This window comes from Agelaius tricolor, unplaced genomic scaffold (assembly GCF_023055355.1).
Source record: "Agelaius tricolor isolate 1412-34295 unplaced genomic scaffold, bAgeTri1.0.p SCAF_4, whole genome shotgun sequence".
In the NCBI taxonomy this organism is placed as follows: Eukaryota; Metazoa; Chordata; class Aves; order Passeriformes; family Icteridae; genus Agelaius; species Agelaius tricolor.
The window spans coordinates 48430068-48442808 of record NW_027269264.1 but is presented as its reverse complement, the minus strand read 5'-3'; the positions used below and the strand labels follow the sequence as shown (position 1 = coordinate 48442808).

At 41.6% G+C, this 12741-nt stretch overlaps 1 protein-coding gene across 1 annotated transcript in view; it reads right to left on the bottom strand.

Annotated features, from left to right (window-relative positions):
* Nucleotides 1–1152: 1152 nt before the first annotated feature.
* CCBE1 (collagen and calcium binding EGF domains 1) overlaps nucleotides 1153–12741 on the bottom strand; it is a 95695-nt gene continuing 84106 nt past the window's right edge. Inside the window, exons 7-11 of the mRNA XM_071425598.1 lie at nucleotides 9428–9548; nucleotides 7309–7448; nucleotides 7182–7217; nucleotides 6639–6674; nucleotides 1153–5150 (exon numbers count right to left, since the gene is read on the bottom strand). Of these exons, the coding sequence (XP_071281699.1) occupies nucleotides 4917–5150; nucleotides 6639–6674; nucleotides 7182–7217; nucleotides 7309–7448; nucleotides 9428–9548 (567 nt within the window). The 3' untranslated portion in view covers nucleotides 1153–4916. The remainder of the gene's footprint in view (nucleotides 5151–6638; nucleotides 6675–7181; nucleotides 7218–7308; nucleotides 7449–9427; nucleotides 9549–12741) is intronic.

Genomic DNA, 12741 nt, shown 5'->3' with positions numbered 1-12741 from the left:
TCTCATAAGAGACGCTCCAGCCCTTTAATTCCTTTTGCCACCCTCCGCTGGACCCGCTCTAGGAGCTCCCCGTCTCTCTGGCGCTCAGGAGCCCAGAACTGGAGCCCAGCCCAGCGCTCCGTGCTGGGACACGATCACCTCCCTCGCCCTGCTGCTCCTCTCGGAGTTCAGCCCGCAGCCGCGTACCGGGACCTCGCACCGGGACAGGGACCGGGGCAGACCCGGCCGAGCGGGGGATGCTTGCGGGCGCGAAGGAGCCGCGCCGCGGCGATCCAGGGTCCCGGCGGTCCTCTGCTAGTTCTTTTTAAAACTATCGGATGTAAGCCAATTAAACAAGAAGATTTTAAAATGTCTGACTTAAATACACTGCTGTGTAATTGGTTAAAAGGAAAAGGACTAAAAGGACTGCATCGTGTCATACGACTACCATCTGGCTTTCCCCAAATGCACACATCATGTGACTGAGATCCTGCTTTCCATGAATTATTGACAGTTCTGTTTTGTTATCCTCATACTGTCACGGGAACAGTACTACTAGCAGGATCCTCAGGATCTACTAGCAGGATCCGGGAACTCCTTTGTCTACCTTTTCATTCCTAGATCTGCTAACCATAGATTTTTGTCTTTAACACTTCGCCTCCATTATCTACTTTCTAAAACGGAAGACGGTTGTTACTGTGACTGTTCCAACTTTTTCCTTTTTTTTTTTTCCTTCCCTCCCCCGCCATGTTTCACTATGATTTATAGATACTTTTCGTTTTACTTTGTTTACACATCTACCCGCGTATCGGGTATTTCCCCATTAGCGGTGGCGGGATGCCGGGGAGCTCCGGAGCCCCGTGCCGCATCCCCGGGCTGTGCAGGAGCTGCGCGCACCCGGCAGCCCGCGGTGCTGGATCCAGCCTCGTGTAGCCCTGATGAGGCAAAGGAGCCACCAACCATCCACAGGGCAGGGTGGCTGTGTGCTTTATTCCCACGAAGTCTGAAACCCACCCCAGCTTGCCAGAGCTCATGTCCCAGAGTCGAAGAACTATGACAGTATTGTTCAGCTCCAAGAAAAGTGCTAGAAGGCACAGTAAGGAGATTTCCTGCCATCTGTTTCTTCCAGTTGCAGAGAAAGGGCAAAGTGTAATAAAAAGCAGCTACCAACAGTGTAAGAAAAAATATCTTTGTTATTTTGAATACATCATAAAATCACAGTCATCTTATACACATTTTAGTATTTTATATATAAATAAAGTGAACAGTATAGTTACTGGAATGTGTAAAAGGAACAAACGTATGGATTTTTTAAAGTGTGAAATTAAGAGAGAATTGGACCTCACCCCCACCTTTTGTTGCTGCTCTGGGACTCAAATACTTCTAGGCAGAAGGCTATGCAAGCTGTGATGCTAACAGTAACTCCAGGCACCACCCTAATTCCATTTACAATCAATTTTCCTCTCCTTTTCTTATTTAGTCTGACTATATAGGAATTCTTGTGTGTCAGAACTACAGCCTTGCAACAAAATGTTAAACCCATTAACAATCAGAATTTTCTTATCACTACACACTCTTGCAAATGTTCCCATTAAATATATTTCTAATATTAATAAAATAACAAATTCTTTATTATCCTTCTGCTTATAATTTGATGTCTTAACATCAAAATAATATTTATTTCTAATAAAATTATACATACCATTTATATGAAACAAAGTTGTCATGTGCATAAGCCTGGTAATGAGACTAGCCATGAGTGTAGAAGTTTCTACTTTCTTGTTTTGGATTCTTGGGAGAGTTTGTTATTTTTGGAGCCGCAGAGTAATAAATAATTTGCAAGGTAATGACTTCTCTGGCTACCACTAAGGAAACTTAAGATTGAAAATGATTTCTCTGCTCTGGCTTTATGAAACATTTGGTGTGCTGAAAAAAATGACAGTTTTCTGAACTTTTTTGTGTTTACCCCAAAATCTGAATGATATGTTGCTGATACAATGTTTTATGAGTTACCACACAGGTAAGCAGAACCGAGAAAGTTCCATGCAAAGATCTCAGCTGGATGTGGGCTGAAGGCTGGGCCTTCCCAGCCACCTGTGCTCAGAGGGACTCTCCCTGCTGTAGGAATTCCTGTGTCGTGCCGGGTGGTCTTTGCCATGGTGTTCCCTCCTTGCTGCTGAGACTCAAACAGTTTTGAGGCAGGAAATCTGTGCAGAGGAGGGCAATGCCAAGGGCAAGCCCAAGGAACACATTCTGTCACTTTCTTTTTTTTAATACTGTGAAAGCCAATCATGCCAGCTCCAGAAAGGGAAGTCATTGAGGTTTCCATTCAGAAAGGCATGTAAGCATGTGCTATTTTTATATTCATGAATCTGTACGAAAACTTGCTGTACTTACAGCAAAATATGTATTTTATCTGCTTTTCTGGTCCAGTCTCAGAATAGCTCTTCCCTGGGCACTTTTACACAGCAGGGCACTTGTCACGTCTCCCTGAAATTTGATGGTCAAACTGTGGGAACTTCTCATTGGGTATGTGCCTCTATTCAGAAAAGCAGAACTTAGAACTAAAATAAGTGCCTTTTTTAGAGTACATCACTTTGTGGGCAGCAAGCATTAGTGTTTAGTTTGTATATAGGAAGTGACTCATCTAACAGAAGTTAGATTATTCAGTGTCGAAGGTCAAAAACCTGCAGCTACTAATTCTCTAGTGGGAGCCAGCCTGATCCAGCAGGGTGCAGTGGTAAACATATGCAAGGATTCCATAACTTGCTAGATTTAAAAATACAACATTTGACATTTAACAAACTTAATTAAAATGGCATATTCATCAATAACATAATCTATACTCAGTTGCCTGCTTCAAATCAAGAAAATAAGACACAATTGCCTCAGTTCATGCTATCTTTGAGGTTTTTTCCAGCCTGCTGCATATAAGACCATCCCTCTTTTGGACACAGGTACCTTCCTCAAATCTCCCTTATTATGTGATTCACAAGACTGCTTGGATCTGCAGCTGCTGGCAGAGCTCCTCCCAGGCAGAGGAGAAGCCCAAGGACCACAGGGTTAGATTTCTAGAATTTTTTTCAGCAATCCCCATGACTTAGGCATTGTTTTGTAAATATTGATACAGATATAACGTGAAAAGAAATACAGAACACATGTTCTTAAAAGCTAATGCCCTGGCTTGTGGCTTAGTGGCAGTGAGACATTGGGAAATGGCTACAGGAATGAACACATCCTCTTAAGACAGTACACAGAAGTTATGGAAAAGTCTAGACAACCACCTGTTTATGCAGCATGACCTGTACTGATGCTGTCAGGATTACACCAACTGTCTTTCAGCCCAGAGAATATGGAACGGAATCCAAACCTTTATGTATTTTCTGAAAAGGCCCTTCTTCTATTTTTACCTGTATTTATTCTACTAGAACATGCAAGCCCTGAAATACATGGCAAAGTAACAACTTTCTCTTTGCATTTGTGACATGGACACTACCAAACACTAAACATACTGTAGAAGTAGCAGCTACACAGACACAACATTGAAATTTTGTGCTTAATATACTCCTTTATATTCTAAGCATGGCAACGTCCTCAGCAGCTGTAGTAATCCAAAAGAAATGGCAACATACATCATCCATGAGGTATGGTATAACTTGTGCATCCAATTTTCCAGTGTAAATAAAGGGCACTCCCTTTTATCCCCATTCACAAGTATAGGATCCCATGTGCAGTACCTCACCTTAGCCATCCTCGTACCAGCTGAAATGTTTTGTCATGTGCACTCCTGCACATACTCACACTCCTCATACACCCAGCCAAACACACTGCCACTCTGTGTTCCAGTCTGGTGAAAGCCATTTAGGTTGGTCTCATGCAGCAGAGAACAAAACAGGTGGAAGCTCTTTGCAAACATGAGGCCTTTCTCTGGTCTTGATTTCACTCAGACTTCAGAATCAGCTACCAAGGAAGACATGCACCTGCAGGAGGTCAGAACCTGACTCTTTCTGCAAGGCTGGGATATATTTTGTTCTTGCCAATAAGCCTGCCTGATTCACTTTTGATTTGGTTTCCTGCTTTAAACATCCCCTTTATCTTGATTATCTTTGTGTAATGTATCCAACACAAATCTGTTGAGAAAGCTAACTGGCCTTCACACTGAGCAGTGGGACAATGGTAAAGAAAAAGTAGTGTTTGTGTGTGTCCTAAAGTAGTTTAGGACACACACATCTTTTGACTGTCTTTGAACAATACTCTAGCAACACAAAGCCGAATAATTTACTGATCAAGCAGCAGCACCCTTGGTTAACCCTCCAACTTTTTTTTTGCCTTTTTCTGCCTTGATGAGGCATAGTAGAAGGCATGTCTCACTTAGAGATGGCCTCTGCTGTGAAACAGGGGTCCACTTCTCACACTCTCCTGAGCCTGGGGACAGTAGCTGGAGACTTGAGTTTTGTGGTATAATTTATTTGCATTCATAAAGTAACTGTGGACCAAAGTGTTCACTATCAACATAATTCAAGGATGATGTTCAGCTAACCCTTTGTCCCTGGCAAAATTTGTGTACTGGGTCATTTGGACATAGAATGCAAAGTAGGCAGATGGAATGCTGTGGTCTGTGTTATTAGCTAGAGCATGCCTTAATCATACTATATGCTAAGAAGGTTTTTTTGATAGTCTAGGTACAATGCACAGTGCAGGCTTGGCAGTATGGAATTTCTGCAAGGAGGCTACCATGAACCAGGAAAGCTACAGTACAGGCAGCATGGTTCAGGAAAAGCAGAAAGAAAAATGGGAAATAAGATATATATATATATATATATACACACACACATATATATATATATATATATATATATATATATATTACATTGTCAGTGCATTTTTTTTTTTATCTTGAAGAATTCTAAAGAGGCTTTGTTGTTCAGTAGGAATAGCTAAGGGTGGTCTGCCTTCTGTATCCTGGTGTTTCTGGATGTTGCCCGTGGTTTGTAGTCTTCTCCGGATCCAAAGTCTACTGTGTCGTGATAGTTTGTGAATTCCTGAGGTAATGGAAACTCTTCTGTTGATGAGTGAGTCCTGTGTCCAAACACTCTCTCTTGCAGCTCAGCGATGTCGTTTCTGATGTCTGCCATCATCAGCAATAGGAAATCAAATGAACCCGGTGGGCCCTGCAGTCACAAGGCACTGCCATTAATCACAATCCACAGTTTTCAAACTGGCTGATAGAATTACTCCTGCAGGGGTTGTTCAGTAAAATTCTGCTTTGTATCAATTGCCAAAAGCTAATGGTCTGTTTTTTAACCACCTTTAATCAGGAAACAATTTTTGAAAGAATCAGATGTTTTTGCAGACAGAGCTTACATTTCCAAAATGCTCAGTCCTTTTGTCACTTAACAATTCCTTTGCTTCATAAGAATACCTTCAGACCTCATGGGAATAGAGGAGATTAATCTTGGTTTCTTGTCTTCTTGCTTATTAAACTGACATAAATTACATTCTTAGAATGATTAATCAACAAATTCTTTTAAGACTGCTATTATTTGTCAAGTGTCTTTTCAATATGGTAACCTTGCTGCTGTCCATCACTTTCTAAATATATTGGTAATTACAATGCAGAGAGTATCTGATTTTAGAAAATCATTATTTCATTTTAGCTGACTTCACACAGTAAAATAAACTCAATACTGAGCACACTCTACTGGTCACACCCTGAAAAATCAACTCCACCAATGAGAAAATACCATAAATGAATAGAATCACAGAGTGATTTGAGTTGAAGGGACCTTAAAGACCATGTTGTCCCAGCACTTCTGCCATGGGCAGGGACACTTTTCAATAGACCAGATTGCTCAGAGCCCCATCCTGCTTGGCCTTAAGCACTTGAAGGGATGGGGCACCCACAGCTTCTCTTGGCAACCTGTGCCAGTGTCTCACCACCCTCACAGAAAATATCCTAATATCCTAATATCTAATTTAAACCTGCCTTCTTTCAGTTTGAAGCCATTCCTTTGTCCTGTCACTACATGCCCTTGTGAATAGTCCCTCTCCATCTTCCTTGTGGATTCCCTTCAGGTATGCCATTAGGTCACCCTGAAGCCTTGTCTTTTCCAGGCTGAAAAATCCCAACTCTCTCAGCCTTTCCTCATAGGAGAGGTGCTCCAGCCCTCTGATCAACTTGGTGGCCTCCTCTGGACTTGCTCAAACAGGTCCATGTCCTTCCTGTGCTGGGGACCCCAGAGATTTTTTGAACAAGTTCACCTGAAAACAGATCCCCAGTATTCATTCCTTCTTCTGGAACTCAAAACCTCTAGTTTCCCAAATCTGAGAGAGGTAAGGGGCAGGATTTTAAAAGGTTCCGGAGATCAAATTCCCATTGGGAGCAGAGGTTGAACTGTACTAAGTAGCACCCTGCATGGTTCTGCCTTCTAAGGGTGTCACCTACTGCCTTTGGTCACACACTCAGCAAAGGAAGAGATTTGTAGGCAAAAACATTTGGATGAAAACAGGCAATTACTTTCTTTCCAACAACATCTTCTGTGTATGTAAATTATCTGTTATCTTGGCACAGGAGTTTTTTTTCTTTAACTTTTGGCTGACCTGTGGTTAGTAGTCAACATCACTCTGTTGTGGAAATTCCATCTGTGTGGAATACTTACAGGTATCCCCTTTGGTCCTGGTGCTCCTCGCTCCCCCTGTAATCAATACCACCTCAGTTAGTTTGCTGTGACTAAAGCAAGTTTAAAAAGTTTGCTTCTGTAGCCTCATTTACTGTTCTCAGATCAAGAATCATCAGCTGATGCTTATTTGGAAAATGCTGCTGATTCTAGTGGGAACAGAGTGGAGAATTTCTGATATTTCTCCTGGACAGTAACAAGTGAATCAATGAACAGGAAGAATTCACAATGAATGAAAAGGGCTAAAGCCAACATTTCTTCATGGAAAAGCCAAAAGAGCTGCAGAGAAACAAAATAATTCAGTGTGGCATAGAGCCTGGCAGGACTATTTGCAAGACTTTAGGAATGGCAAACACAAAATAGCAGAAAGATGACATGAAGGAGTTGGAAAACAGGATGCTTTCATCTTTAAAAAGGAAATGAGGTAGCAAAAGGGTGTGACTACAAGCGTGCTGAGTCTCTCTGGCAAGCCAGCACTTCACATGTGCACGTGCCCATCTTATGGAAATTAGTACCTCTCCTCACCTTGCTACCATCTCTCCCTGGGGCGCCAGGTGGGCCCTGCAAGAGAAAAGAAAGTGTCACAAGGGTGTGAGAAGCTGTGGAGCTAAGGGCACTTGTGCAGTGCACTGCAGGAGACAGGAATACTGACCACAGGGCCCCGTCTGCCCTGCTTAATGTGTGATATGTCTGGAGATGGGCCCATTGGTCCCATTGATCCACGAGGGCCTGGCTGGCCAGGAGGTCCAGGTAATCCAGGAGCTCCTTGACTCCCTTTAGGTCCTGGAGCCCCTGAAATCAAAAGCAAAAGTTACCTGCCAGGGAAAGCCTTCACGACACTTCATCAGTGCAAGAAGTTGGGAACGACTTTTTTTTAAAGGCCCAGTGGGCTGGTTACTTAAACACACCCAAAGCCACAACAACACAACCAATTTATCTGCATCTGCACATCAGCAGTCATCTGAGACAACATTAACCCTTGTCACAGTAGCTACAAGAGGTGACCACCAAACAATTAAATCTTGTGTATAACAAGAATTTGAGTCTGCCAGGTAATTAGGGACATAGACTGGGAATGAAAAGAAAAGCACAAATTCCTCATTTTCACACAAAGAAGAACAAACAAATCACATTTAGGAGCATCTGATAAAAAAAAAGCCTCAGAAAACTCATGGGAATTTTGGGTCATGGGCATCTACATGACTGACACAAGCAAGCTCTTTCCAGTGGGGGGCTGCACTTCTCTTTTGCCCAGTGCAATAGCCAATGTGTTAGGGGGAAAAGAAGCTCTGTTCTTCCATTTTGCTTTATGTAATTTTCAGCTTCTGCTGGTTCAGCAGAGCATGTTAGTTTTTAGGAAGCACTCAGGCAACAAAACATATGTTTAGCTCAAAGGAAACAGTAGGAAACATAAACCAGAAAATCAGGCACCTGAAACAACATTTGCAGGCAATAAAGACCATTAAAATGTCACTAGCTCAAATGCTTCATGATTAGAAGAGGAAACACTTCTCTTCACACTGAGGGCACATGAAAAACATAGAGAATAAAAGGCAGAGAGTAAAAAGCATTCAGCAGGACCGAGTATGTACAGTTAGGATTTTCAAAAGTAGACAACTCAAGTTCCATGATGACTCCCTGGGACTCTCTCTGGGGGGCAGCAGAGGAGGTGATCAAGCGTTTTAAGGGGGTTTTTTAGGGGTGGTTTTCAGTTTTCTGCAGTACCTCGGACAGCTCATTAGAGGGGAAACCGAGTGGGGGGAAGACCTGCAGGGTCAGGCCTTTGCAATTCCTTGGAGGAATTGCAAAGCAAGCCACTCTACACTTCAGAGTCTGTTGCAGAACTTCTAAACATACTGTCCTTGCACTTATGAAGAGCTGAAGACTGAAGATACTCATCCTCCAGGAAAGTGAGATAATGACTCAGAAAACAAAGCAAGATTGCAAAAGGGGATGTAAATGGGAAGGTGGGGTGCAGTTCAGGAGGGAGTAAATCAGTCCTCATAAGGAACATTTGCCAGTACTCTGTAAGAATCCTGATGAAATCCAGCACAATGCTTGGATTTATTGCTGACCCAAAATTAGATCTGCATTCAACATAATTTGCAAAATTTTGAGTATTGTTGGCCACCAGATGCGAGGTGTCTGGATTAAGTTTGGGCTTTAGGATTTCTCTGTTTTTCACTGTGTTTCAATCTATAACTTAGCAAAGAAGGTGTGAGTGGAGTTATACTTTTCAGATTGCTTTCAATCTGGGATACAACATAAAACCAACAGATGAATCCTTGCAAATCAGACAAAGAAAAATAAAAGAGTTGGCACAAACTCCTACAAACTGAAAGCACATTTTTTCCTCTAATCCTGACTGTGAGCTAAAGCAATAGATATTCCTGAAATTAAATGGAGAGTGTTTTAAGACAGAGTTAAAATACTGGAAATGACAACTGAAGCAGGTGAGATATCCCAGGGAGAGGGAGAAATTTGACACATACAGGACAAACACAGCTCGCATGCCAAGAAACACATGGATTTACAATGGATGATGTCAGACAGTTGGCAAAGGCTGACCATAACACCCATAAAGTTTTGTTTGTTTGTTTGTTTTAATTTAGCACAAATTCTAACATAATATATCAATCAAAATATGAAATATATGGAATCATATGACATGAAATGAAATATGAAATCATGCTGGCAGACTGAAGTTTACTTTTTTAGTCCTAAACATTTCTGTACAACAGTCCTGCACATTTCCACCCCTCTGGTATTACCTGGAGGGCCTGGTTGGCCAGGCTGGCCTGGGGGACCAGGGATATATGCATTAGAGGCAAGCACTTTTTCACCAGTGATTTGCTTGCTAAGATCAGCAGCATTATTTGGCAGCAAAGCAACCTGCCAAGACAAAAAAAAAAAAAAAATCTGTGTAAGACCTTAATTGTTCAGCCAGAAAAACTACATTCTTATTCAAGCTTTCATGTGAACAAACAGTTATTTAAATATTTCAGGAAAATATAATGAGTTTATTCCTATCCTTGATTGATATAATCAGAAAAACATTCTTATTCTGTGAGTCTGTTCACTTTTCAAGTCACTGTGGAAATACTGAAAGCCAATCCAACAGAGGACAGAGGAAATTCAGGAGAGATACAAGTTCTGAAAAACTTGAGTCTCATTACTGCTTCTCAGGAAACCTGTTTTTCCTTATTTGAAGTTTCCTCTATTCATTTACTTCGTTTCTCAGGGCAACATTTTCTCAGATATTTAAGTCCTGAATTGCTGCACAAGCCACTACCTTTCCATAGGTTTTAATGAGAACCCTAAATCCTTTGTGAATCTGGTCCTGGAAAGTAACCACACTGTTTAACCCATCAGATGTCTGGATCTGCTCTGCACAGAGAGACAAAGTGAGAATGCAAGCAGAATTGTATACTACAGTTTAAACTGTCATTATCCATTACCTGCTTAATTATCCATGAAACATTCACCTATCCAGTTGAATGTATTTAATAATTCAGCATATTTAGAAATATTCTGCAAATGTTTAGTTTCTTAAGAGGCAGCTGAAGGGTGCCTGGAGGAGCCAAGAGGCTGGTGTGCAGTGAGGAGAGGAGTTTATTAGTGGTGAGTGGCTGCATGTAGACTTAGGGATTTTGCCCTGCCAAATTGAACTGGAAAACTATTTCAGCAATAGCAGTGCAGACCTACCCCTGGGTGAACTTTGTTGCTTCTTGAATGAATTTGGCTCATTGGATAAATTGATGCTGAATTCTGCAGCATTTGCCTGTGACAGCTGCATTGAATAATATAGATGATGACTCCTGCTATTTGACAAAGCTTTTTATCAGCTATCTGGAATTCTCTGAGCTGGGCTGTTTTTAAGACTCCTACCTGTTTCTGTAATTATTTGACATACATTCTTCTGCCATTACTGGAAACCTAATGTAATGCACAGGGGAAAGCCACAGTGTTATGCACCTGCAGTACCTACTTGAACTGGGAAAATTTCCTTTGGCAAACATGTTATTGCTTAAGGATTACAATTTAAAGGCAGCCTGTGATGCTTATAGTTTGGGGTTGGATGCACAGGACAGTTCTGAAGGAAAAAAACAAATCAGGAAAAAAGGTTGAAAATGCTGGGATAGTTCTTGGTGGCATTTTGGAAACACCAGTTTGATTTTGAGACTGGAGCTCAAAATGTGATGACAGGAACACAAGGATTTATCAGCCATTTGTGAGTTAGGTTTTGGAGAGAATTGTGGTTCCAAAGACCAGATGACTACACTATAGGCAAATTAAGAATCATGATGTATGTTTAACAAGAATTTGGTAGATTCACTCCACCCCTGCAGAAATCAGTGGCTGGATGAGATCATATTTTCACAGAAGTCCCAGAGGGTATTTCTTATATTCTCACTCCTATGAATTTGCTTTTCACACAGAAAATGGGGATTCAGCACACCTATAGCTCTGGGGTGAGCTGTCATCTCTGCTTTTTCAAAGGAAAACATGTGCTTTGCTTACCAGTGACCTTGCAGCTTTCTGGGTCAGCTTCCCAGCCAGTGCAGCCCAGACCAAACTGTGGGGCTCCTGAACAGAGGGCTACTCTGTGGGACACAACACCCTACCTCTGGAGCGGAAGAGGAAAATTCAGTATCTGGAGGCTCTCACAGATTCTCTCACTGGCCAGGATCAGCATGGGAACAACTACTGGCTAGCTCTGGTCAGCAAAGTTTTGTTTCCTAGAGGTGTGTCCTGCCCAGAGGACACACCTGTTCCTGGCTGGATACAAAGGAAAGGCTTGCAAGGACTGTGGTACAAAACTTCCACTACATGACACAAATCAATTAAGGACTCTGTGGTTCCAATGCTGACAAGCAAAAGCAGAGACAAAAAGTCAAATCCTGTGGCTACCTGAGAGTATTATATTTTTAAAGTAGTTTTTTTGAGAATATTTTCAGTATCATCAGTGAGTGCTTCTCCTTAGGGATAGCCACAACTGAGTGGCAGATTAACTGAAGCCCTCTTTTTAGCTTGCATGTAAATATCTAATTCTGGGGATCTACAGCTATATCAGTTGATAAACAGATGTCACTTAGTACATAGACCCAGCCATGAATACTCTTCAGGTTATACTGCAAATGGTCAGACTGGAGTAAAAAGGTGCATTTAGTGGCAAAGACTCATCATGAAGTGGATTTGGAAGTGTATTCTCTTCTGATGCTTAAATATTTATTTGTTCCTGCCAGCTGGGCTGTTGTAACAACTGAGTAATTAGAAAAGAAATCACATAGCTGCTGTGAAAGCATCTATGCATGCTTCCCCACTGACTCAGCTGGACTTGAAGTACACACTAGGAGTGCCAAAATACCCAGGCTCTGGTCTAGCTCACTGCTCTTTGATATCTTCTGGCCAGAAAATGGTTGTTACATGCTCTGGGCCAAACCATGTGTTTTTGTTGTTGACTCACATCCTCTTAGCTATTGGATATACTCACTGGCCTAATTTCTGTTTCACCTTTTAACTGAACCAGGATCCTAGTCCAGGGTAACCTTGGCTTTCTCCATCTACAACTCCAATTCCTAATGGCCCTTAGAAAATAATATTTTGGTTGTTTTTCCCATCTGCATCCAAATATTAGCAAGAGTAAATTCTAAAGGAAGGCTCTTCTAGAAATAAATCTTCCATGTGCTGTTTTGCATGTTGCATTTGGAGTTTTGCATAGTTTCTAGGAGGTCTGTGGTTTAGAAAATTGGACAATGCTTGTCAGGAGTGATGTGGAACATGGCTTTCTAATTAAGATGTTTAAACACATCTGTGCAATAGGATCAAGCTTACTCGTTTTTTTGTCTTTTAATTGTTGGCTGTGTGTCAGCATGCCAGATATATTTTCCTCAGTTTTTCAGCTTCCCACTCTTCTTCCTTTCATCAAGGTCTTAGATCAACCTAGGACTGCCCACAGACCTCTAGTCTATCAGGACTGTGCATCTCATTGGATGAGAGGCTTTTCTGCTAACCACAATTTTGAATAAAGTTAATAAAATCTGAAAGTCTTAACCACAAGACTGAAAACTCATTTCATAAACCA